Raw genomic sequence first — 25260 nt, 5'->3', positions numbered from 1 at the left:
ACGGCTGCGCCGGGCGGAGGGGAGGCGGGGGGGGGGGGGGGGGGGGGCGGCGCAGGGGGGGCGGAGGGGGGCGCAGGACGGGCAGGGCGCGGGCCCCACGCAGGTGCGCGTCTCCGGGTTACTAATGGCCGAGGCGGGAGCCGGGAGCCGGCAGCTGGCTTTGGGGGCGGCGGGGGGCGCTCGGTTCCCCGGGACTCCCACCGCGCGAACGGCACCCCCGCCCCACCCCTGGCGCCGATTTCCAGGCGAGGGGACGGAGAGATGCCAAGGAGGCAAACAGCCCCGTAAATTAGGGACGGGCTGGAATGCTGGGGAGTCTCCGAGGTAGGAGGGAAGAAATATTGTAAGACGGGGAGTGATGGGGGGGCAGAGGAGTGGAAGCAGCTGCCAAAAAGAGAGGAAGAGGAACAGAAACATCACACAAAGGCAGTCTGGAAAAAGAAATCGGTTTTATTCCTCTTTGCACAGAGCAGGATGCGAAGGTGGCTATCTGCCCACTCCAGACCTCTCTGACCCAAAAATGCCCCCTCAAAGAAGCCCCGTTACTCGCCCCACTTCAGTCTTGGAGAACTGGCAGGTAGCGGGTGGGACGGAAGGCTGGAGTCTCAGGAAGGTTTTTTTGAGACATTTTTGTGGGAAGCTTTGGGTCAAGGGGAAAGATTAGACCCAAGAGTGGGTGTTCCAGCCTCCATCTTCCTGGGGAAATCCAAATCCCAAAGGTTTTCTGAAGAAAGGCACCTCTCTCAGCGGCCTAGGGAGGGAAAGAGCCCAGACCTACTGCCTGGATGTAAGGCTGAGGCACAGAGGAGGAAGACCCGAGGCAGGGGAAGAGCATGTGGGGAAGCCGGGGGCCAGAGGCCAGAGGCCAGAGGCCCAGTCATAAATCTGTCCCCCGCCCCAGTTCTGAGCAAAAACTCTCCTTCCCAAGACTAAAATGGAGTTTTAGGTCGGGGGACTGGCTTTGCTCCAGGGCACAGCGAGGACGAGCCAGGCTGGGATCCCACGGGTCAATCCCACGGGTCATGACGCTGGAGAGTCGAGGGAGTGGGCCAGGGGACAGACACGGCAGTGAACACTCACAAACCACAGTGGCTCTGAAGCTATGAGCCAGGATCAGGGTAAAGAATGCAGCTGCGACTGAAATACAGAATTTTATAAGCCCTATCCAATAAACTGTAAATCCCTGCGTCTTCCACTCTGTCCCCTGCCCATGAGAAAACCAGCAATCTTTTTTTATCCAAGGCTGGAGGACAGGGCAGTAAGAAGGAATGGGAGGAAATGCGGAGGCCACTAAGTGGGGCTGTGGCTTAGCCGGGATATGCCACCCCCACTCATCCTATAGAAAAGAATTCTCGCTCCCCCTCCCCTTGCTAACATATGGGCTGTTGGGAAAAAGGCCCAGTAAAGGCAAAGGGAGGAAAACATTCAGCACATTCTTTCTCCTGCTTTGATCTCAAGTGTAACTGCAGCAGAGGGCACAGGAGTTGAGAAGAAAATATGGGGGGTAGGAGAGCATGAGCAAAATCTGGTGTAAAAAGGAAAAGGGTGCTTCCCTTACCCTACGCTTGAATCTGCTGGGAGCTTTGCTCCCAGACTGCAAAAACAGAGACAGAAGAGGATGTATACGTGGGGGTTTGGGGAGCAATCACAGACAGAATGGAGATTTAAGGATCCCTTGTGATCCCCGAGATGACCCTGAGAGCATCAGTTGGGGGACTGGATGAGAAGTCACAGCAGACGTGTGGATTTTTTGAGGGGGTGAGGAGCCAGGAACAGTGAGGTCTTCACCGAAGGAGTGACCACTTGATCTGTTCTTTGGCTGACTGCAGCACCTGCAGGGACAAGGGCGGCAGTGAGGGGCTTGCCTGGGGCAGGGCAAGGTCAGAGACCAGGGCTCTCCTTCCCCTCACTTGCCTTCCCTGTCCTTAGGAGAATGGCAAATACAAAATCCCCAAGGGTAGAGGGATGGGAAGAAGCTCTCTAAGGCCCTAGAGGGTTGTCAGTTTGGGAAATTCCAAAAAAATTCAAATCCACTGGGGGGATGAAGAGAGAAGAGGTATACCTGGGAGGAAAGAAAAAAACTGGGGGTTACTGGACATATGTTAGAAAGGAGGGGTTACCACATCCAGATGGACTTCTTGGTGAGAATTCCAAATAGATAGAAAACAGAATCCCTCCCTTGCCTCCCGAATCAGGTAGGCAATCTATCCATTAAGGAGCAGGATGGATCTGCAAACCTGCTTATTCTAGGATATGCATTTCCAGCTTAGCCTCATTTGAATAATAAGAAGAGAGAGAGAGAGAGAGAGAGAGAGTGTGTGTGTGTCTGTGTGTGTGTGCGTGTGTGTGTGTGCGCGCGCGCACACACACAGACCATCTGTTTAAGGCAAGCCTCTGCTGGGGAATAAATCACTGAATGAGGCATCAGGCAGGGAGGGTTTGAAGGGTACAGAGCAAGGCTGACAGCCACTGCTCACAGCAAAGTGGGATAGGAGTTGGGTGGGCAGGGCGTGTTGGCTGGATAAGGCCCAGTCCTCTGGAATACGAGGGAGCCAAGAAAGATGGGTCTTCAGTCTCTAGACTCATTCAGACTTGGGCTGGGATGGAATGCTACTCCAGCCTCTTTAGTGGCCCCATCCATCCTGGAGAGGAAGAAAGGAGAAAGTCCTACCTGAGACACGGTCTGCTCCGTGAGGGGGACATCTTCACCCTACGGCACAGAGAGACAAACATTTAGCACGGGAGAAAGCTGCAGTAACACCTGACCGGAGTCAGTAGTGGAGAAGGAAAAGGTGGTCCCTTTCAACTGTAGCAGGAGGCAGATGCCCGACTTCTGAGTCCCTTCTAGGTAGTAGAGCCACAGTTTTCTTGGCGAGGGACTGTGAGCAGGAAAGGGTCATTTCATCCATCCTCTAAGGCAGGAGGACTTCTTAGAAGATTTATTCCATTCCAAGTAATCAGCAGGTTATCTGATCCTCAACTTGGGGGTGGGGGACCTGATTCCCTAGTCAGAGAAGACCTTCCCTGAATATCAATATCACCAGGGAAAGGATGAGGGGGAGCCAGGGGTAATTTAATGGATCCCGCAAGGCCTGATGGGTAACGACAGCATGTTAATTTGAAGAAATAAACTGCTGCAACAGCAGCCTGAGAAGGGGAAGGCGGGAGTGGGGGGGGACCCTCTCTCTTGCCACATAGAGACATATGTTAGAGGAGAAGATTAAACTATGCAAATGGAGCCCACGGCAGTTAAGGGAGAAGATTTCCCATTACCCGGCACTGTCAGCCTTCACTCTGTGGAGGTCAGAGCTGGGACATTCCATGAATGGGGAGATTTGCTTTGCTCAAACACCTCTGCACCCCAAAATTTACTGGTGGGCTCTCCCTATACCCACCATTATCTCCCCAGTGGACTGGGAGACGTCCGTGGTTAACTCAGAGGCCCCTTTTGGAGATTACTGCTACCAGGAGAGGACTGAGGTTCTGGCAAATAAATGCTTCCTGAGAGAGAGCTGCTGTCCTCACTTACATAAGAGTTTAAGACAAGGAAGACACTCCTCTGCCTCAGCTGACTGGGATCCGTCCCTAAAGGGAGTAGAAGTCAACCCCAAGCTCCTTTATAATTTCAGAAGCATTAATATCAGTTTCTTTTATTCATCATTGATTCACCTAAGGATGTATTAAATGACCCTCTGTGCAAAGACTGTAAGGGACGCTCGGTATCAGGCAAAGGGGCAAAAGTATGCTGCTTCTGCTTCCTCTCTTTGAGACAACGAGAATTTGAATGGGAAGGAGAAGGCCATATGGATTCTATAAGCCCTAACCTTCGTAGGCATTTAGCAGGTCGGCCCTGGAGGGTGAGTAGATGGGGGAAGAAGGGGAGCACACTCCTGCTTACCCTTAATGCCACCCGGTGTACCACTTGCTGGGGATCACTCTCTAGGATCACCCTAAGAAGATAAAGAAGAGACCATCATTCACTCTGTCCTACAAGACAAACTCATTCACTGTAGGGAAACTCTGGTCACTCAGGCCACTCGCCTTAGGGCAGAGGCAATTACTCCATCCCCTCACCCCAGATCCAAGGCAGGTCAGAAAACTCACCCTCCGTCTACAATTTCATCCACGGCCAAGAAGAGCCCCTCCATGTTCTCCAGCAGAGCTCGCTTTTCTACATTTTTCCTGAGTCCCCAAGAGAAGAGAGAAAAACCAGCCTGTGTGTAAAAGGAACCCTAGGACATTGTTGAGTTGGAGATCCAAAACTAGACCTATAAAATGTCTCCACCAACCACACAGACTAAAAAGTAAATAAGAACTTTTTGGCTTATCCACTCTAAACCTCTTCTTACTCTTAGTTGCTAATAAGTAAGGATCAGGAATGTCAAGAAAGAGATTCAAAGAATATAGGCAATTTCTGACTATTCAAGGGTTGATTATCCAGCTAGTTTCTCCCCTACCTACCGCGATGCTGCTAGTGACACTGCTCGTAAACACTGACATCAGTGGGTGGAAAAAAGGAAATAAACAGCTAAACTCAATCTGGAGGTGGCGGGAGGGTGAAGAGGAGTTGAGTGCAAAGTCTATTTGTACTTCAGCTCTGACAACCCTTCTAAGCCTCGCTCCACTCCCCCCGCCTCCCCGTCCCTCACCAGCTCTTCTCAGGCCTTGAAAAGAAGCCCAACTAGGGGGCTGGGAACCGTCAGGGCCCTCGTCCACCAGCCTTAGATCCGGTGGTTGTGCATGTGGCCAGTCACATCCGTCAGTCTGACTCTTTCACTAGATCACTGAAATGAAGTCTATTCATTCACCTGGCTAAGAAATAAATCATCCCCTTCCTGAGGAAATCTGAGCCATTCGCCCTGCTGATTTTGTGGGGCTGAGAGCGCCTGCTGTTCTGCTCCGGATGGCGGATGGCTGTCTGTACTGGGTTCACTTGGGAGCTGCTGGGGGAATGAAGTTCAGAGCCCTGGATGTTTTCAGGAAAGGTATCTTATATCTCCTCTGTTGCCCGTCTACAAGGGAACAGGGCTGCTGGGGAGGTGGAAAGGGAGGGGAAGGTAAATGGCATATTCTTCCTGTTTTAAAGAAGGGAAAATCTAAGGGCTAAAGTTAAAAACTGGGAGCGCTGCCTCCTTTCCCAGGGTGCTGATGTTACATCTGGGACATTCCCCTATGCTTGCCCTTTCCCTACCCTCTAATGAGGTCTAGGAAAGCACCATAAGGGTGCTTAGGACTCTGACAGAGCCACTGGGTAACATGAGAGTAGACAGACATTGCTCCTCCTCGTCCCCGTTCTTAGGAGAATTATCCCACAGGAGGGACATACTTTCCATCCAGTCCCCCCCATCAGTGCGAATTACTCTGAAATAATAAGCCTCACTTCTCAAGGTAAATCAATTCCCGGGAGCCTCTGCTAATTCCCCCCCAAATCCCTGGGCCTGATGAATATGACTTTCTCTCCCCAACAGATGTCAAGAATGGCCTGCTCACCTCAGCATCTGGCTCAATGAGTCAAAGAGGCAATTCAGAACAGCCATGAGCATCAGCTGTTGGGAGACAGAAGAAGCAGAAGGATAAGGTTCAAGGCCCTGAAAACTGCTACCTGAACACAAAACTCACTAATTCATTAAGCGTCAAAAGACACAGGCTTTCTTTCACAAAGGACCAAAAGCATAAGGTGAAGACAGAGCAAAACAGAAGAGGACCTGTGAGTTCTCACAGAAATAAATTCTGCTATACGATCCCACAATTTGAGGTCTGTCTTTGGCCAGACTGTTCAAACTTCCCTATCATAGTCCCCAACACGTCTTTACCAACTCTATATGTGTCACCCAGTATCTTAGGTAAAGAAGTCATTAACCAAACAATAGCTCAGCTCAGAGTCAGTGGAAGGAGCATGGCCTTTTGGAGTAAGATAGATCTGGGCTTAAGTCCCAGCTGAGCCATTTCTAAATGTGTGACCCCGGGAAAGTTATTAGGTTGAACCATATGAAACTGCTACTTCTGTAGTTCAACAGTGGCCATATGCACGGAATTCCATTACATTCCTCATGGCTTGGTTTCCTCATCTATAAAACAAGGGCACAGGGCAGCCTGGGTGGCTGGGCGGTGGAGCGTCTGCCTTTGGCTCAAGGCGTGACCCCGGCATCCAGGGATCAGGTCCCGCATCAGGCTCCCCACATGGAGCCTGCTTCTCCCTCTGCCTAAGCCTCTGCCTCTCTCTCTGTATCTCTTATGAATAAACAAATAAAATCTTTTTTTTTAGTATATTAACCCCAATTTGACCCACCCTAGTAACTCTTTTTTTATTTTTATTATTTTTTTATTTTTATTTTTATTTATTTTATTTTTTTATTTATGATAGTCACACACAGAGAGAGAGAGAGAGAGGCAGAGACACAGGCAGAGGGAGAAGCAGGCTCCATGCATCGGGAGTCCGATGTGGGATTCGATCCCGGGTCTCCAGGATCGCGCCCCGGGCCAAAGGCAGGCGCCAAACCGCTGCGCCACCCAGGGATCCCCAGTAACTCTTTTTTTAAAAAATATTTTATTTATTTATTCATGACAGAGAGAGAGGCAGAGACAGAGGCAGAGGGAGAAGCAGGCTCCACGCAGGGAGCCTGATGTGGGACGATCCTGGGACCCCGGGATCACGCCCTGAGCAGAAGGCAGGTGCTTAACCACTGAGCCACCCAGGTGTCCCAAATAAAATCTTAAAAACAAAAAAGAAAGGGCACAAATGCCCATAACCCAGAAGTGCCATAAGATAGAAGTAACAAAGCACTTAAAGTAGTAAGAGCTTCAAAACAGTTGGTTCTCTCAAACTTTAACTTTTGCTTCAAATTATGTGGGGGCTTATTTCTACTTATCTACTCCCGTAGACGTTGCACCTGAGGTAAGTAGCCTTTCCTGTGCACAGGTTAGGACTGTACCCACGGTCTTCTCAATTTGATCCATTCAGGATGTATGGCTTCATTCAACATGACCCCAAATATTGTCTAACTCATCCAAACTCAGTTAGGTGTGCACCCTACGTAGCAGGAGGAAGCATCCCTCCAACCTTGACCACACCTCAGAAATCCATCTTTTATGGATGCCCGGGTGGTTCAGTCAGTTAAGTGTCCAATTCTCAATTTTGGCTCAGGTCATGATCTCAGGGTCATGAGATCAAGCCCGGTATTAGGCTCAGTGCTCAGCACAGAGTCTACTGGAGATTCTTTCTCCCTCTCTCTGCCTCTGCCCCCCACACCCCCAACACTTGCGCTCGCTTTCTCTCTCAATAAATAAAATACTTTTAAAAACCTCATATTAGCCCCCCACTGGGAGTAGACATTACTTAAATAACAAAACTGAAAGAAGAAAGAAAGAAAGAAAGAAAGAAAGAAAGAAAAGAAAGAAAAGAAAAGAGAAAAGAAAAGAAAAGAAAAGAAAAGAAAAGAAAAGAAAAGAAAAGAAAAGAAAAGAAAAGAACGAGCAATTGGGGGAAACGTCCACTCTAGGCTGATTTGCTAGGCCACATTTGTGAGGTCAACAGTGATCTCTGACAACTTCTTTACCCCAGAGGGACGTGGCACTCCTGGGGTCCAGACCCAATGACTACGTCCTGCCTTTGGTTTAGGAAGTGGGATCAGAGAGAGCGAAGAGGAGTGGGATTCTCACCTCATTTTCATAGGAGCTGCCAATCACATAGAAATAGAGATCGATACTGCTCTTGTATACCACCGTCAGGCCTTCCAAGAGGGCGATTTCACCTGGGGAGGGGGAGAAAGGGAAGGTGGAAATAGTGGGTGGCCTGAGATAAGGAAGTAAGATAGAAGGAGTTGCCGCGAACTCCTGGTACCCAGCTCTTTGGGCTTAAGTAAGGTTAAGTCATAATAGCCCCCAAAGACCAAAGTTCGCCTGCTTTTTCCTTCTGAGTGGGTAGCACAAGAAGGGAAGTACAAACTTGGGGGAATCAAAATGTATCTTCTCCTAACCACCTCCCCAACAACTACCCTTATTTCCCTCCTTGTATAGGAGACAGGATACTAGTCGATCCTTCGGAGGTGAAAATGCAGAGCGGTCACCTTTACAGACTTCCATTTACCTGCCCTAATGGATGCGGTACAATAAGCAGAGCTGCAGTTAAATTTGTCAAGTGAGGCTCATAAATCCAGGGACTAGACAGGTAGCTAACAGCCAACCTTCCAGCACGGTATTCCCGCGTGAGGTACACTCACCTCCCCATTACATTCTGAAGAGTTTATTATATGAGGGGAGGAGGAAAAAAGAGAAAAAGGAGGCAGTCATTTTATCCTTTCTCTGCAGTCCTGCTGCCACCCCCTGCCCACCCTGGTTCCCCCAGCACAGGGAGCAGCGAAAGGAAAATGACCTACTGTCAGTCCGATGGGTCTTGTTGAAAATGTTCTTCTCAAAGGCCTTTTGCTCCTTGACACTGGGGTAGGTGTCGTCATAGTACTGGTCAAGGGAAAGGAGATGGGTTGGGTCATTAGAGCTGGGAGCCCAGAATGATTAGTGACTGTGTTTTGCCCTGGATCTTGGATTTCTCGCCTTTAAGGCATGGGGTGAGGGAAAAATACTGGCACGAAGGAAGAACTACGGAGGTAGGGAATGGTCAGTGAGTAACTGAATATAAAACAAAAAACAAAAACAAAACTCTTGTAAAGACCCCGCCATAAGCACGCCCACCTCACATCCCTAAGGACGGAGGCCTGTGATGAAGCTCTACCCCTGTCTGCATTCTGGGAGAGCAACGCTGAGGCCACTCTCATCCAGTGCTTCCTAGGAGCTACCCCATGGCAGGGAGTAGGGAACACAAAAGGCACTGGGGCACAGAACACGCCTTTTAGACCCTCACTCACACTATGAAGCTGAGGAATGGGAATGGGCAAAGGCTGCAAGAACCTCCTCTAAAGAAAGGCAAACCCGACTCAATCTCTCACAGATCTCAGCTCTCTTTTCTGCAAACTGAAAGAAGCAGGAGACAGTCGAGCACATTGTTGAGCCCACTCCCAAGCTCTCCCTGGCTGGCAAGGGGTAGAGATACAGGCTGCTAAATCGCTCTGCTCTTTAGGGGCTAATCCGTCGCAGTCAGCTGAAGACCTATGACAGGTCTGGCATTTAGTAACTGGATAACTGTTTCAAAAGGTGTCCTGCATAGTTACATCCAATTACAGGGAGGAACAGCTGGTGAATTCTAAACTAATCTCTACCTGCTGATTGATTTATGCTGTGCTCGCCCGGAGTGAATACACCAGGGACAGAAAAAATTTCCACAGGAGGGGGAGAATATGGAGGGAGAGGAGAGGGGTGTCCTTTCTCCTCTCTTTCAATAGATCCAAAGTTGGAAACATCACACTGGGGACGTCAGGAGGTAACAAGCCTGGTGGTGACTGCAGACCTAGGGCTGGAACTCTGGAACTGCCGGGAAAATTCCTGGAAAAACCCAGGCAGGGTGACAAAGCAGAAGGAAAGGGGACAGGAGTGACGGGCCTGGGCAACCTGCTTCTCACATCCAAACACTGTATTGTTCAGAAACCAAGGTTCCCAAGCTTTTCCCTGCTCTGGTACAACAAAGGAGGTCAGAATCTGTGGGAGGCAAGTGTGGAAGCAGGGCAACCAAGATACAGAAACGGTTTTATCTGGAGTAGGCACAAGAAAGAGGAATTCTCAAAATTATAGTATCAAGGACTATGAAACAGGGGCAGTCCCAAATCCAAATCTCAAAATAAGTCTTTGTCTTGCTCCTAAATGAATTTCAAAGGGAATCTCACCTTGGCAAAAAGTCGATCTCCATCATTGTCCAGAATCAGGATGGCTTTGACAGTATACAGGGAGGGTTCCTGAAGAGATATGAACATACCTTCAGTCCTGAAGGCTCCTGCCACCCCTGGCAAACCACATATCTTCCCCTAGTCCCAGTGGGGCTGCAAGGGGATACAGAGGTGCCTCCGTATGTCCCCTATCCCGAATGGTTCCATTTAGACAATCCCCACCGAGAACGATCAAGTGGTGAATGAACTGAACTGGGCTGGGGGGGGGGGGGGTTCAACAAAGGACTCTAAAGCAGCATCAGAGAAACAGTTTCTCTGAGCCAGACTCACAGAGGGTTTGATAAAGGTAGGTCATGCTCTTATTTTCAAATATTATGCTACAGTTATTTTCCAAATTACCCTCTCTCCCTGGTCTCCCATGTGCAGGTAGGTATGGAATGCGACCAGATTAATTAGTAGGCACCGCACGAGGCTATCTGAAAATAGGGTTGAATGCCCTAGTGTACTTGAAGTTTCTGCAGTCCCAATGCAGTAGCAATGCAGAGGCATAAAGCAAGCCTTCCCTAAACCACCCACACACCGAGCAGAGGGAAACGAGCACGCATGCGTGCACACACACTCATACACACAAACACACCAGTTCTGAATGCAGCCCAGTGAGACATCCATCTTCCAAGACTTCCCCTATGATCCCAATTCCTCTAGTACACCCCCAACCACTACCACTTAACCTGCCAAGACAAAAACCAACCTGAATTCTGGAGGAATTAAGTAGTAAGAAAAGGATCTACGAAGCCCGGAGCCTGGATATAATGAGCAAGAGGGGAGTGTTCTTTTACTACCAAAAATCAAATTTTGAGGATAATAGCTCTCACGAAGGAACTGCAGCCTCAGCCTTAATGGTTACACTCAAACAAATGCAAAACATAGCACTTTGCAAAAGCTCCTCTACTCCTGCAACTTCTAGGGAACCAGCTAACAGAAGAGGAAGAGGAAGGAAAGGGAGGTAGTGTGATGTGTCTGGAAGGGTCTGCAGGCTCACATTCCTCGAATTTCTTTCTTTCTTTCTTTCTTTCTTTCTTTCTTTCTTTCTTTCTTTCTTTCTCTCTCTCTCTCTTTCTTTCTTTCTTTTTTTTTTATATATTTTTTAAGCAGGCTCCACACCCAGTGTACTCACAACCCCAACATCAAGTTGGCTCTACCAACTGAGCCAGGTGGTGCCCCTCACATTCCTTGAATTTCTAATCAACATTACTTACCATTGCTATCCCTCCCCTGTGCTATGAGAAAGGGCTGTTGCTTTGCTGCCTCCCTTTCCTGGCCTTACTTAGGAAACCCGCAGTCCTCACAGGGGCTAAATATAATCTCCAAGCATGTGTTTAACAGAGACCCAAGAGTGAAGATGGAAGAATTATTGCCAAGGATCCTGAAACTGCAACCTCTACAAAGGTAAACTGTCCCATGAGGCTCCAGGAGGTTTATGGTTCCACGAAAAGAACCAACCCTACCTTGGGGAGTTAAGAATGAGAGCAAAGGGAACCCAGTCTTTTGACAACAGGGTGATGAAGAATGCGTGCTTTCCCCACTTGGAATTCTTGAGGATAGCAATTTTTGTGTTTTGCTCACTGATTTATTCCAAGTGTCCTGAACAATGTGCGACATACACTAAACTCCCAGTACTTGCTGAATGATCAAGAGAATTAATGAAGTTTGAGAATAAAGAAAAACTTCCTAAAGCAGTAAGCATCTAGGGGACCCTCTCATAAGCAGACTTCCAGATATAGGTAGACGTTCTGCTGTGGCCATCTTGGGTGACATTACTACCAATTTCTCTCTCCTCTGGTAACACTCCTTAGAGACGCCCACCTATACACATTACCCCCTGGAATAAATACACTGTCTGACTAAGGAACTCTGCGTCTAGCAGAGGGCAGTCCCCCAGAGGCTCATCTAAAAGGTCACAAGTAGAGAAGCTTTCCTAACTCTTAAACCCCACAGAAAGCTCTTCCCATAAAGCAGGCTCGATTCTATAGCAACTGGATCCTCAATTCATCAAAAAGGGAGACACCAATGGGAATGAGTGTCCTTAATAAGAGGAAAAGAAGCCCACAGGGAAGGAAATTCACAAGAGGTCATTTTCCCTACAACCTCTTCCCTGGAAATCCTTGGCTCTGTTCCTCTCTCCACATTCACAGGAACACTGGAGAGCTTCCTAAAGGTTTACGCTGGGCACTGATCTGGCATCGGTGACTGGTTCCTGCAGCCACAGACTCTGGCATCCCTAGAAAGAATGGGATGGATCCCAAAGAAAAGAAAGACTCTCTTAGCCAATGGGGTACGAGTGCCTACAACTGCTGGCAAAGGCAGAAACAGATCCCTGGGCTAACCCCAAAATAGGAACTGGATCTCTGTGGGAAGGATGGAAGACGGGCAAAGGCAGGCAGGGGAAGACCAGACCCAGCCTACCAGCGCTCTCGGGAGGGCAGAGGCCCTAGAGAAAAGGCTGATCATTTCAAACTTCAAAGGAATAAGCACACTAAACACAGCCGAGAACTCAGCCCTGAGTGTAAAAGCTGCTTCAGTTCTCCACTGTGCACAGCGGGAGCCAGCGGCTTCTCCTGTCCTTCTCCTGCCACCTCCCGACTGCCGCCGGGGGGCCTCCACCTCTCAGGGGTGGGGAGGCCACGAGTTCCTCTCCTACCATAAAACCAGCCAGTTTAAAGGCCCCAGAAGCCATTACTGATAATGTGATTTCATCTTAAGTTTTTGCAAAGGGCAAGTTTATAAATAACTCCTGGCTATTGAGAAATGGGCCTCCTGGACAAGGGACTGGGCCCGACCTTGTAACATATTAAATGCCGATGGCTGAAAAAGACTCTACAAGCTTAGGGCCATGTTCAAAGGATCTTAAAGGTCTATTCTTCCCTCCCATTCCCCAATGTGTAGCTGCTAGAAAGCTTTCGAGACAAAGTTCTGTGATGCACTGACTTTCAGAGAGCCACAGCCTGAGTGTATAACAGAACTTCACCTCAAATGCTAATTGTGCCTGGGAATGATACGCAGGCAGACTGGTTTGTGGGCGGTTGGGTGGCTCAGATACAGATTTCCTTGTATGTTTTTATTATCAAGAGAACTAGACCGGGCTCCTCAGGAGAGCTGAAACAACACGGAACAAGCAACCAGCCTGCTGCAAAGGACTCTTTGATCTCAATCGGAGGCTTTCCGAAGCCTGGTGGAAAACATCATCTCCCAGCACCCCCGCCGCCGGCACAGAGGGACAGGCCGGGGCCGCCGTTCCTAGTGCTGCCCCCTGTGGGCCTTCGAATGACCTGCAGCTTTCTCAGGATAACAGCAAAAATCTTAAAAAGGCAGCTCTGCATAAAAGCTCTCTAATTGTGTGTCTCCTAAGTCAAACTAGGAGAGATGGGTTCTGAAAAAGCACCGAATTAGGTCAGTTCACAACGTACACAGTAAGAGGGCACTCTGGGATAAGATCACGAAACGCCACCAGAAAGGCCTGGGATTGCAGCAGGCAGACAGGATATTTGAGGGCTAAGCCTGATTATTTAATTCACGGGGGGGGGGGGGGGGATACGATCAAGAAGCCTCTGTGGAGTTAGAGGACGCCATCCACGCGGCTGAAAGGACACAAGTAAGAATCCGGTTGAGATTCCTAGAAAGTTCTTCATTTTCCACTTATAAAGAAATCTTTATGGCCATGCCAAAAGTAATACCCTGGCTTGGCAATAGGTCCTAAACAACAAGAAACCAAGATGCTCTTCCCTCGACCCTATTTATAACGTAAAACCAAGACAGGATACCGCTCCCAGCTCCACAGAGCTAAGCAGGTATTGCTCCCTGATTCTGTGCCAACTTCTTTAAAATGAAAAGCTCCTCTGGGGTTGAGGGCTTCAATTTGCCAGCCACGACCCAAGGGACTTCAAACGAATAGAATTAGCTCAAGGCTCCGACAAGGAAGCACAGTGTTTACACACCACCCAAAGGTTTGCTTGGATTCAAGCACAACTCAGGAGAGACTAGGAGCCACAGGTATCAGAGAACGGAAGCCAGATGCCATGAGACCAGGTACTGGCTATAAAGAGGAAACCGAACACGAGTCTTAGGAAGGAAGAAGTGATGTCAGGAAGAGACACCTAGAGAATCTTCGTACCTGACACAGATACAAAACGTGAAAGCACAGCGACTGCCAACAACTCATGACCTACAGGAGAAAATGTCTCTCAACACTTAAAATCCTTTATTATAATCTGGGTCCGCCATTAACTCAAATTCTACCTTTCTTGGGACTCCACTGCTTCATCAGAGAAACGAGAGGCCTGACCCAGATCAATCAAAGTGAATACCTTAAATTACAGCAGACCTCTTGGGTAAGCTGGTGAAATCTATGGACCCTGTTCCCAGAAAAATATACATTCACAAATTTTTATGATTTCATGGAGCTCAGTTAGAATTAAATATGATACTTGGTGAGGATAATAAGATCATGTGGAGAGGGGAGGGGAAAAAAAGGGGAAATGAGTGATACTTTTGTAAATCACCCCCCTTTCCTCTGCCTGGCACCAAATCATGATTTCAACAAATATGTGTGTGGCCTTCATAAATTAATGAATATGACTGAGAAAACCAACGCAGCCAGCAGGGGGAGCAAAGGTCAGCACCTTTCAATGACTAAATTTGGCGGCTATGAGACAGGAAGGACAAAGATAACCAAGCCCAAGCTCTTCAGGAATGCAAAAATTTTTAAGATATTTTATTTATTTACTCATGACAGAGAGAGAGAAAGAGAGAGAGGCAGAGAAATAGGCAGAGGGAGAAGCAGGCTCCACGCAGGGAGCCCGACGTGGGACTCGATCCTGAGTCTCCAGAATCTCGCCCTGGGCTGCAGGCGGTGCTAAACCGCTAAGCCACCGAGGCCGCCCAGGAATGCAAAATCTTAAGTCCTCTCTTAAAATTCAAAAAGCCGGGAGCCTGGCTGGCTCAGTTGGTTGAGCAGGCAACTCTTAGTGTCAGGGTTGTGAGTCTGAGCCCCACATTAGGCCGAGAACTGATTTAAAAAAAATTTTTTTAGAAAGTCGACCCGCAGGATTTTTCCCCGGGGGCCACACAGTAAAATCTCCAACTACTATGAAGGTGAAAGAATTACAGAAACGCAGCACTGGCAAGAGGAGCTGAACAAGCAGAAATCAAAGTACCCGCACCGGGGGCCTGACAGCAACATTGGAACTTCCTGCCTTCCCAGGTCTGTAACCCAAGCGCCCTCGTTTAAATACCATTCGGTAAAGGGAAAAATCAAGTGGAACTACATCTACTTCTGCCGGGTCCTGGTTACGATGATGTCTAAGGCTGTCCGTGCCCCCCGCCCCCCGTCTGCTGGTCTGAGAACGAGCTGACAGCCTCTGTGCTCACCTTACCGTCTACCAACCCAGAACTCCAAATCACACTCTTTGGGGTAACTGCTACCCTCTGCCCCAGTCTGTCACCCTCTGAGACGTCCACAAATAACAAATGGAGTTGAAGGAAGTTGGCAGAGCGACCCAAAGCTGTGGCTCTAGGTGGGGACTATCTGCCTTGACCGTGTGAAAACGAAACAGCCAGAGAGACATGCGCTTCACCTGCAGCCTGTGATTTAGGTCACAGGGCAGAAAAGACTTCTGAAGCGATGGGCGTGGTCTAACGCCAGAAAAAACCCCGAAAGCTAGGAAATCTAAGGATAAGAGAGCTCCTCTAACAATGTGACCTGAGAGAGAGCCTCTTCTGTGGGGAATCAGGCAAGACAGATGTGAGAGGGCCTTTGCCAGGCCTGGCATCTCCTAACACGCACGGCCTCCATGTCCGGCCCAGCGGGCTCAGTCGCCCGCTGGCTCCGTCCCCTCATCACTCCCGCACAAGAGGATCGGCAGGCACGGATTCCTTATTCCTGTTTGACCCTTTATCTGCTTCTCGACTTCCCCTTTCCGTAACAGTCGTCTTGTCAGTATCCTAACTCTAACCAAGTCGGGTCAGTGGAGTAAAAAACAGTAGCAAGTATCTAGACGAAAAAGACCCTAAATCTGCCACTAGCCTCCCTCAAAGAACGGGATAACTGCATTCATCCTCTGCCTCACAGGGAAGAGCCGGCTTCTCAAAGACCTGGCTTTCTTCACATGGAGACCCCCTCCTCCTCTCTTGACCGTGTGACAGCTCCCCTAGACCTCTGATATAATTTATACCTTGCCAGGGACCAACTCTTTCCCACCACTGTGAAGGAGAGGGAAAAAATATATATAAATACGTCGGAAATCTATAACGAGGTCTTCTTGGAGGGCAAGACATGGAGAGAGTTAGAAGCAGCGTCAATTGCTCTTTGGGGGTTTTAGTTCAAGCCGAGGTCTGCTTCCAGCAATCAACCATTAAAACAAGCCGGCCAGAGTAACAGCACAGTTTATTCTGATCATTTAATTTGAAGTGTCAATAAATTAAACTTCAATCAATTAAACTAGGTGTGCAATAACCCAGATGGACACCCCGACACCAACATAATCACAATAAAAATTTTTATGGCTGCCAGGGACCTCACCGGGGGCAGTGCTGGCACTGCTTGCGCCCTCGCTGAGAAATATATCTCCACAGTGCAGGAACGAGGAGATTGCTTCTTCTAACGAAATGGAGGGGCCAGGCACCGGCAAGGACGCAGCTGGGAGAGGGGCACAGGGGACTGCCAGGAACGAGATGGGAGTGCTTTGGGGGCTTAATGTAATTGATACCTTTGCCCAGAGCAGGGGGAGGGGGCGTTTAGGCCAAGTACCTCTACTGTTAGTGCCAAAGGAATTTAACAAAAGCCCCATTAAGATGATTCAGGAAGCGAAGGCCACGGAGCAATATCAACCTTTAAGTCATTGATGTATTCCGCATAGTTTCCTCCTCCATATATACGCACCCTCTTGTGCACTCTGGATGCCCTGATTTTTGAATGAGGCTTAGAATTTGGGATTTGGCCACTGTAGGATAAAAAAAAATGTTACTAAAGGGAGAGAAAGGGTAGAACTAAGTCTGGTCTGAAAAACACTGGAAAAACACTCAAAGTGAATCTAGAGAGGATGAGGAAAAATGAAACCTCTGAGGAAAGATTTAAGGATCGAGACTGCTAGAGTAATTCATTGGAGGAAAAAAAAAGGTAGAGGAGGAAGGGGTAAGTCATTATCTTTAAGATTTCATTGGTTATTAATGGAGAATGGTGACCCGCAGAGATCCCTCTCCATTCACAGCGAAGAAAGGAAGAACCACCAGAAAACAGCAGGAGAGAGGAAGCCGAGTCCAAAGATGCAGGCTGGGAGCACTATAAAGCACTGGGAAGAGAAGGCGATGAAAGGGTCTCTTTCCTTAGAGACCACCAGAGGACCTGAGAAAAGATCAGACAAATCTGCTTGAAACCTAGGGCCAAGTTACCTAACTCAAGAAAGAAATGTGACCCACTGTAAAGTACCTAAATGAAGGGCACCTACTGGTAATTAGAAATCCCCATAATCAGATCAAATTTCGGCAGATGTTTCTTCTTGACCCCCTCTAGATTTCCCTTCCCTTCTCAATATCCTATGGCTGTGAGCCTCGCAGAGGTGGGGAAAGAAGAATATACTTTGATGAGATTTCCCCAGAGGTCCAGAAACCGGGAAACAGAAATGTGAAAGGAGGAGGCCGACAAGAACTTTAGAAGGTGTCTGCCCTGTTTGAGGAGTGGTTTGTTCAATATTATCACGTTACGGTAAACTCTAGTTCAGGAGAGACCTAAGGTAAGATCCATGGATTCCTCATACTTTTCACAATGAAGATGGGAATTTAAGTAATCAGATGCTGCTGGGTAAACAGAGGAGGGGGTGAGGTTTAAAAGGACCAATGCAGGAGGGTGATTCCGAGTCCAATGGGGCTCAATTTCTTGGGCCAATTTGTGAGTGTAAAGAGAAATAAAAATTTAGGAAGTATCACCTGATTTTTCAACTAGGGTTCCTCATCTGAAGCACTGAATCCTAAAAACTATTTAAATGACTACTTTTTTCTAACTTCTCCCAAGGATGGTACAAACTAGTACCATTGTGGATACAGAGAAGTTGATTCATTACGTTAATGAATGCCTAAGGGCTTCATTCTCTCCTAGAACTCTGGTTGAGAAAAGGCTGGAACAGCGAGAAAGATCTATAAATTATTTTTTTTTATTTTTATTTATTTATGATAGTCACAGAGAGAGAGAGAGGCAGAAGCAGGCTCCATGCACCGGAAGCCCGATGTGGGATTCGATCCCGGGTCTCCAAGATCGCGCCCTGGGCCAAAGGCAGGCGCCAAACCACTGCGCCACCCAGGGATCCCCCAAGATCTATAAGTTATTAATTTTTGGAGGCCAAAATTATAATGAGAGTGTAAAGAGCCAAAAAAAAAAAAAAAAGTCTTGGAGAGAGGCTAACCCGGAGGAAGGAAAATACTGGCTTATATCATAAGACCTCTGAAGACCAGCACACGTGTTGATACCTATTAGTACTTTGTCCCCAACAAAAGCCTTACGTAACTGAGGTTTAAAAGTACGATTCTGCATACTAAAGAGGTAGAAAGTCCACGATGAGAACACCTACAGTAACATGAGAGAGTGAGTGAGTGTCTGGGAGGATGACGAATCAAAATTTAATCCCAGTTTTGACACGCGCTTCCCTGAGCAATCCCTTTCCCCTGTAATTCGGTTTCCCCTAACCCCATTACGTAGATTTCTCATGACGAAGCATCAGTGTGGTTTTAGAACCAAAGTTCTGGGATGCTTGACGAGGTTCGAAGGGATCTGTAAAGCGGCGTCGTAGGTACAGATCAAAATGGATCTAAGGAAGCAGCAGATTGCAGACTTCACGGAGGAAGCGGAGGCTGAACCGAGGTAAGGGAAAACGTGAGGCTTTCACACATACCTCCTTCCACTCACCACTACACACCCATCCCTCGTTAAGAGGGCTCCCCAGGACCCTGTCCTCACTCTCGTACCTTTCAGCAGGCTCCCTTGTAAACAGATGGGCGGAGCGCATTTTAAGATTTTCTAAGGATTTCCGAAGAAATCAACTCCCTGGAGTATATCCTACTGTGTGTAAACCATACTGGCTCGGGGACGCCGGGGGTGCTCAGCGGTTCAGCACCCGCCCTGGGCCCAGGGCCTGATCCTGGAGACCCGGGATCGAGTCCCCCATCAGGCTCCCTGCATGGAGCCTGCTTCTCCCTCCGCCTGTGTCTCTGCCTCTGTGTCTCTCATGAATAAATAGATAAAATCTTTAAAAAAGGGAATACTGGCTAACTGCCTGGTGCAAAAAAATATCTCATTAAAAACTACTCAGGGACTGCCTGGGCTCCGTTGGTGGAGCCCGCGACTCTTGACCTGCAAGTCACAAGTTTGAGCCCCACTCTGGGTGTGGGGACTACTTAAAAAAAAAAAAAAAAAAAAAAGTTAAATCTAAGAATTTTGCAAGACTCAGATTTCAAGCCTGACCGATCCGTGCAGTCTGAAGGAGTCATCCCCATCGCTGCCCTTTTGGGGGAGAAGAACTAAAGCCCGTCACTCCGGACGTGTGCATGTGCTGGGGCTGAAGGAACAGACGCGGGAGGCACCGTCTCTGGGAAGCGGCTGGAATTCGGCTCCATCACGGGGGCACCCGGCGCTCACCCCAGATCCTAAGGGCGGAAGGAGGGCGCCCGCGGCCTCAAGAGGAGCCAGGGCATGACGTCCCGGGTCGTGACGCGGAGCCCCCGCAGGAATCCTCCGGCCCAGTTCTCAGGAAGGCGCAACGGTATCTTATTGGCTCTAAGAAGCAGAAGGGATCCCAGGGGCGAGGAACGCCCGCGCCCCTTTAGCCCCCGAGGCCGTCCCGTACGCGGAGGGCGCGTGAGCACCGCGCGCCCTGCACCGGGGGCTCCTGAACTCTTGGTGGGGGGCGGAAAACAAACAAAACAAAACAAAACAAGAAAAGCCACCCCAAAACCGGAGAACAGAAGGAGGGCTCCGGGGTCACGTCCCCAGGCCGCGCCGGGCGCACCAGCCATTCCAGAGCTGCGGTGGGACGCGCCCGTGACGACACACCTACACCGCGGGGCCGGCGGGGATGACGTCAGAGGGAGGCGTCTCGGGCGCTGTGACGCAAGCCCCCACGGAGGCCGAGCGTGGCGACCCCGAGGGCCCCAGAGGCGGGGCCCGCGCGCAGGGCCGCCGCCCAGAACGCCGAGGGGGCGCGCCCCGAGAGGCCGCGGCCCCGCGCGTGGACGGCGCCCGCGGCCCTCGACTTCCCACGGGCTCGCCCTCCCGGAAGGGCTCCCACCGCCCCCCGCGGCCTCAGCGCCTACGGCCCCTGGACTAGGCCGCGCGCTCAGCCCGCGGGCCGGCGGAAGCGTCGGTCCCCGAGGGCCACCCGGAGGTGCCCTGGCGACCCCCGCCCGCCGCGGGCGAACCCCAGCTCCCGGCCCCCGAGGACGCCGCAGCCGCTCGGCCGCCCCTCCGGCTCCTACCAAGATCAGCGCCTCCATCTTGCCCCGCAGCTGGTGCCGACGTGGAGCCGCAAAAGCAACGCCGCCGCTGATTGGCCCTGCTTCCCCGCTAGGCCCCGCCCAGGGCGAGGACTATTGGATTGTGACCTCCCGGCTCTCGGCCCGCTGGCCAATCAGAGCGCTGGCTTGCTGAGCGGAAGCGGACTGTCCAACCAGAAGGCGCGGGCGTCTGACTGCCAGTCTAAACACTCAGTAGAACGGCACGACGTCACGGCCGGAGGGGGCGGGAGGGTCAGGGGGCGGGGTTGTTTCCATGGGGAGCGGAGGAAGCGACTGTGAATTTTCAATTGGCAGAGCGGGGAGCACGTGGTGTCGGCGGCCTGATTTCGCCGCTTGGATCGCGCTGCCTTTAGGGGGCGCTGCGTCTCCTTGGCGCTCGGCGCGCGCGGCTCCTGACCCACCGCGGCCCCGAGCATCGCTGCGAGAGCCCCCTGGGGGCCCGGGAAGGACGGGAAGCCACGGGGCTTCCAAAAGCAGATTTTCAGGGGTCGCCCGTGGGGGGTGGGGGGCTCAGCGGGTGAGCACCTGCCCTCGGCCCAGGGCGTGACCCCGGGTCACGAGATCGAGTCCCGCATCAGGTCCCTGCGTGGAGCCTGCTTCTCCCTCCGCCTGTGTCTGCCTCTCTCTGGGTCTCTCATGAATAAAGAAATAAAATCTTTTTTTAAAAAAAGATAATAATAAAAGCAGATTTTCTTTGACCAGACGTGAAACGGAAGGAATGTTGTTAGGGCTTGGAGGCTAGAGAGAGGAGGAGACTAAGGAGCAAGAGGGTCCAGGACAAGGGAGGGTGTAGGGAACAGGGTCTGCGGTTTTCCAGTAGGGACGAGCTGTTGCAAAACGAGAAAAAGAGAAGTTTACAGAATGCAGGGATTTCACAATATGGAAGGTCTTTTTTTTTTTCTTTATTATTTTTTTTTTTTATGAAGTTTAGCTTTCCCCTAATCTCCCCACCCTCCCCAGGTTTGTTGGTCCCAAAACTCCTCTTAGGTCAGGGACACCCCTTTGCCATGTATTGTCTCTAAAGAGGTTTTTTTTTTTTTTTCTCCCCCATTTCTGACAATTGCATCTTCAGGAACTCTCCAAAAAGAGCATCCAAACCTACCCAGGAGGTTTTTTTTTTTTTTTTTTTTTTTTTTTTTTTTTTTTGATTTCATAGTAGAGTCAGAGGGCCTTAGAGAGGAGTATAGAACAATACAAACCAAATCAAAGAGTTAACTGGTATGAAGGATGGTATGTGGTTTTCTGGTAAAGTCCCAGGTGACAAGCCTTGTATCTGGAGGAAGTAAGGGCTCAGCCTTTACTTGTTCTGAATGGGAAGTTATTCAGATATTTAGCATTGTGTCAAGGTTGTCCTTGGCTTGGCAGCTTAATGATAAAGCTAACATTTAATGACAATCTGCTCTGTGCCAGGCACATGCTAAATCTTTGAATGGGTTGTTTAATATTTTTATTTATTTTTTAAATACTAAAAAAAGTTAATAGTCTATTATAATTTATTTTTTTTTTAGGATTTTATTTATTTATGAGAGAGACACAGAGAGAGAGGCAGAGACACAGGCAGAGGGAGAAGCAGGCTCCATGCAGGGAGCCCCATGGGGGACTCCATCCTGGAACCCCAGGATCACACCCTGGGCCAAAGGCAGGCGCCAAACCGCTGAACCACCCAGGGATCTCCTCATGATTTATTTTATTTAAGGATCTAGGAAGGTCACAGTCATCAGCAGCTCCAGTGCAGTTTCAGGTGCAATTGGGAATTCAGGAATCACTGTGGAGCTGTTAGTGTAGCAAAACTTGTAGGTAAAATACGTGCATGCTTTTGATAGCACACATGAAGGGATCTCTGTATTTTTTATTTATTTATTTTTTACTTATTTATTTTTATTTTTTTAAAGGGATCTGTCTACAACTGACTCCATGACTTTTTTTCTTCCCTTCTCTTCTCTTTTTAAAATAGGCTTCAGGCCCAGAGTAGAGCCCAACACAGGGCTTGAACTCACAACCCTGAGATGAGGACCTGAGCTGAGATCAAGAGTCAGAGGTTTAGGGCAACCCTGGTGGCTCAGCGGTTTAGCGTCGCCTTCAGCCCAGGGCATGAACCTGGAGACCTGGGATCAAGTCCCACGTCGGGCTCCCTGCATGGAGCCTGCTTCTGTCTCTGCCTCTCTCTCTCTCTCTGTGCCTCTCATGAATAAATAAATAAAATCTTAAAAAAAAAAAAAGAGTCAGAGGTTTAATCAACTGAACCACCCAGGTGCCCTCATTAGTTGTTTTTTTTTTAAGATTTTATTTATTTATTCATGAGAGACACACATAGACACAGAGAGGCAGAGACCCAGGCAGAGGGAGAAGCAGGTTCCATGCAGGGAGCCCGACATTGGACTCGATCCAGGACCTCCAGGATCACGCCCTGAGCCAAAGTCAGGCACTAAACCACTGAGCCATCCAGGGATTCCCGCCCCTCATTAGTTTTGTTCTCTGCAAGCTGACCTGGGCCTCTCAACATGGCTTTTCTTGTTCCCAACGTTAGTGCATGTTCTCTTTTTACAATAAATTCATGACCATCAGAAGATACCAATTTGATATACATGGCGGCAGGGCCTTCACAGCCACCATAGGTTTTCTCCAACCATTATGTTCTTATTAAATTTGGATTTACTTCCACAGGAATGTTAGTAGTTTCTTACCAGCCCTACAGCCACCGCAGCCACCTACAGCTACCTCGCCAGGTCCCCATGCCCAGCCACAGCCCCTACTCCAGGGCCGCCCCCTCACCCCCAGCTGCCTGCCACCCCAGGGCCCGTTATTGAACATTTTTGGAAGACATTTATGAAGTAGATGGGTATTACTCCCACTTTATAGATGAGGAAAGTAGAGCTCACTGCAGTTAAATGATTTACTTAAGGCTATACAACAATTGGCAGCCATACATTCAAGCATAGGAGGTCTGGTTCTTCCCCAAAATCCACTCTTCTAACTTGTGGTACAGCCTCTTGTGGGTTCCATTCCTACCTGAAGTACTCCACACCAGAGCCAGATGTTCCATGCGGACCATGAAGAGGAAAAATGTGTGTGGGGGGGGCAGGGGGGTGTTCTCTTTCTCTGATAGAATAACTAACAAATTTTAGCAGTCAGGTATTGTTGCAGAAAATGCCTCAATCGGGATCCCTGGGTGGCGCAGCGGTTTGGCGCCTGCCTTTGGCCCAGGGCGCGATCCTGGAGACGCGGGATCGAATCCCACATCGGGCTCCCGGTGCATGGAGCCTGCTTCTCCCTCTGCCTGTGTCTCTGCCTCTCTCTCTCTCTCTCTCTCTCTGTGACTATCATAAATAAATAAAAATTAAAAAAAAAAAAAAGAAAAAAGAAAATGCCTCAATCTTAGCTCTCTGGCCTGTAGGTGACTGTGCTGTAGGGGGAAGAAAACTGGCTGTAGCGAAACATTATTTCCTATTGTGACTTGGATTTAATAAGCAGGAGCCTCTGGAGCACCTGGCTGGCTCAGTTTAGAGCCTCTCGCTCTTGATCTCAGGGTCATAAGTTTGAGCCCCATATTTGGGATAGACATTTCCTAAAAATAATTTATTTTTTAATCAGACTAGCCCTATCTAAAGTTAAAGTCTTTTTTTTTATTTATGTCACACAGAGAGAGAGAGAGGGGGGCAGAGACACAGGCAGGCTCCATGCACCGGGAGCCCGACGTGGGATTCGATCCCGGGTCTCCAGGATCAGGCCCTGGGTGAAGGCGGCACTAAGCGGCTGAGCCACCAGGGCTGCCTGAGCCTCTGCCTTTGGCTCAGGGCGTGACCCCGGGGTCCTGGGATGGAGTCCCACATGGGGCTCCCTATGTGGAGCCTGCTTCTCCCTCTGCCTACATCTCTGCCTCTCTCTGTGTGTCTCTCATGAATAAATAAAGAATTGATCAAATGGAGACACCGGGTGGCTCAGTCGGTTGAGGGTCTGACTCTTGATTTTGGCTCAGGTCATGATCTGAGGGTCCTGAGGTTGAGCCCCCGCATGGGGGTCCCCGCTCATCAAGGAGTCTGCTCCAGATTGTTTCCCTCTGCCCCTCTCTCTCAAATACATAAATATTTTTAGAAATCCTAAAAGAATCAATCAAAAGGGAAATGCATACATGGCTCACTCCTCCCCATATATATACACACGGATAATATAAAACCATGCATATATGATTACAATTTATTTAAAATGTATGGGAGGGGCACCTGGCTGGCTCAGTCAGTGGAGTCTGTGACTCTTGATCTTGGGGTTGTAAGTTCGAGCCCCACATTGGATGTAGAGATTTCTTAAAAATAAAATCTTAAGGGGCAGCCCCGGTGGCGCAGCGGTTTAGTGCCGCCTGCAGCCCAGGGTGTGATCCTGGAGACCCAGGATCAAGTCCCACGTCAGGCTCTCTGCATGGGGCCTGCTTCTCCCTCTGCCTGTGTGTGTCCCTGCCTCTCTCTCTGTGTGTGTCTCTATGAATAAATAAATAAAATCTTTAAAAATAAAATAAAATAAAATCTTAAAAATACATATATATGGGGAAAAAATGGAGAAAAAGGCTGGAAAGACTATACCAAAATGTAACCAGTGTTTTGTTTTGTTAAGTGCTAGGACTTTTCTCAGTGTTTCCATATTTTCTGGGTGTTCCAAAATGTGCGAGTGCTATTTTAAAAGGAAAAAAATAAGCTATTTTTTAAAGGACAAAAGCCACTTATTCTCATGAAGCCTTCTCTGATGTCCACAGGTGGAGTTGAATGCTTTCCCCTTCGTTACCATCGTTGACTGTACTTAGAGCCATGTTGTACCCCATAGACCTAACTCCCTAGACTTGCCATCTATGTCCCATTCATTTTGTTTCTTCAGCCCCTAGCCCTCAAGTGGGAACACTCAAACAGTAGGTACGGAATGGAATGAACATTTGTGAAAATGC

General features: G+C 49.2%; 2 protein-coding genes across 4 annotated transcripts in view; one reads left to right on the top strand and one right to left on the bottom strand.

Annotated features, from left to right (window-relative positions):
- Positions 1–432: 432 nt before the first annotated feature.
- Positions 433–20386, bottom strand: COPZ1 (COPI coat complex subunit zeta 1). Its single transcript, XM_055337107.1, has 9 exons — positions 20292–20386; positions 9774–9842; positions 8376–8457; positions 7660–7751; positions 5491–5546; positions 4105–4182; positions 3899–3950; positions 2672–2710; positions 433–1832 (listed from the first exon to the last, which is right to left on the bottom strand). The coding sequence occupies exons 1-9, from the start codon at positions 20307–20309 to the stop codon at positions 1785–1787; spliced, it is 534 nt and encodes a 177-aa protein (XP_055193082.1). The 5' UTR covers positions 20310–20386; the 3' UTR covers positions 433–1784.
- Positions 18242–25260, top strand: part of NFE2 (nuclear factor, erythroid 2) — a 27061-nt gene continuing 20042 nt past the window's right edge. Inside the window, exons 1-2 of one of the 3 annotated variants that reach the window (XR_008665985.1) lie at positions 18242–18681; positions 18796–19073. The gene's annotated coding sequence lies outside the window, so the exon portion shown is untranslated. Of the gene's footprint in view, positions 18682–18792; positions 19074–25260 lie in introns of those variants that run through there. The other 2 variants (XR_008665984.1, XM_055337092.1) reach the window with 2 other exon arrangements.

Source organism: Nyctereutes procyonoides, unplaced genomic scaffold (assembly GCF_905146905.1).
Source record: "Nyctereutes procyonoides isolate TBG_1078 unplaced genomic scaffold, NYPRO_anot_genome, whole genome shotgun sequence".
Classification (NCBI taxonomy): domain Eukaryota; kingdom Metazoa; phylum Chordata; class Mammalia; order Carnivora; family Canidae; genus Nyctereutes; species Nyctereutes procyonoides.
The sequence above is the reverse complement of the archived record's forward strand: the minus strand, read 5'-3'. Positions and strand labels throughout refer to the sequence as shown.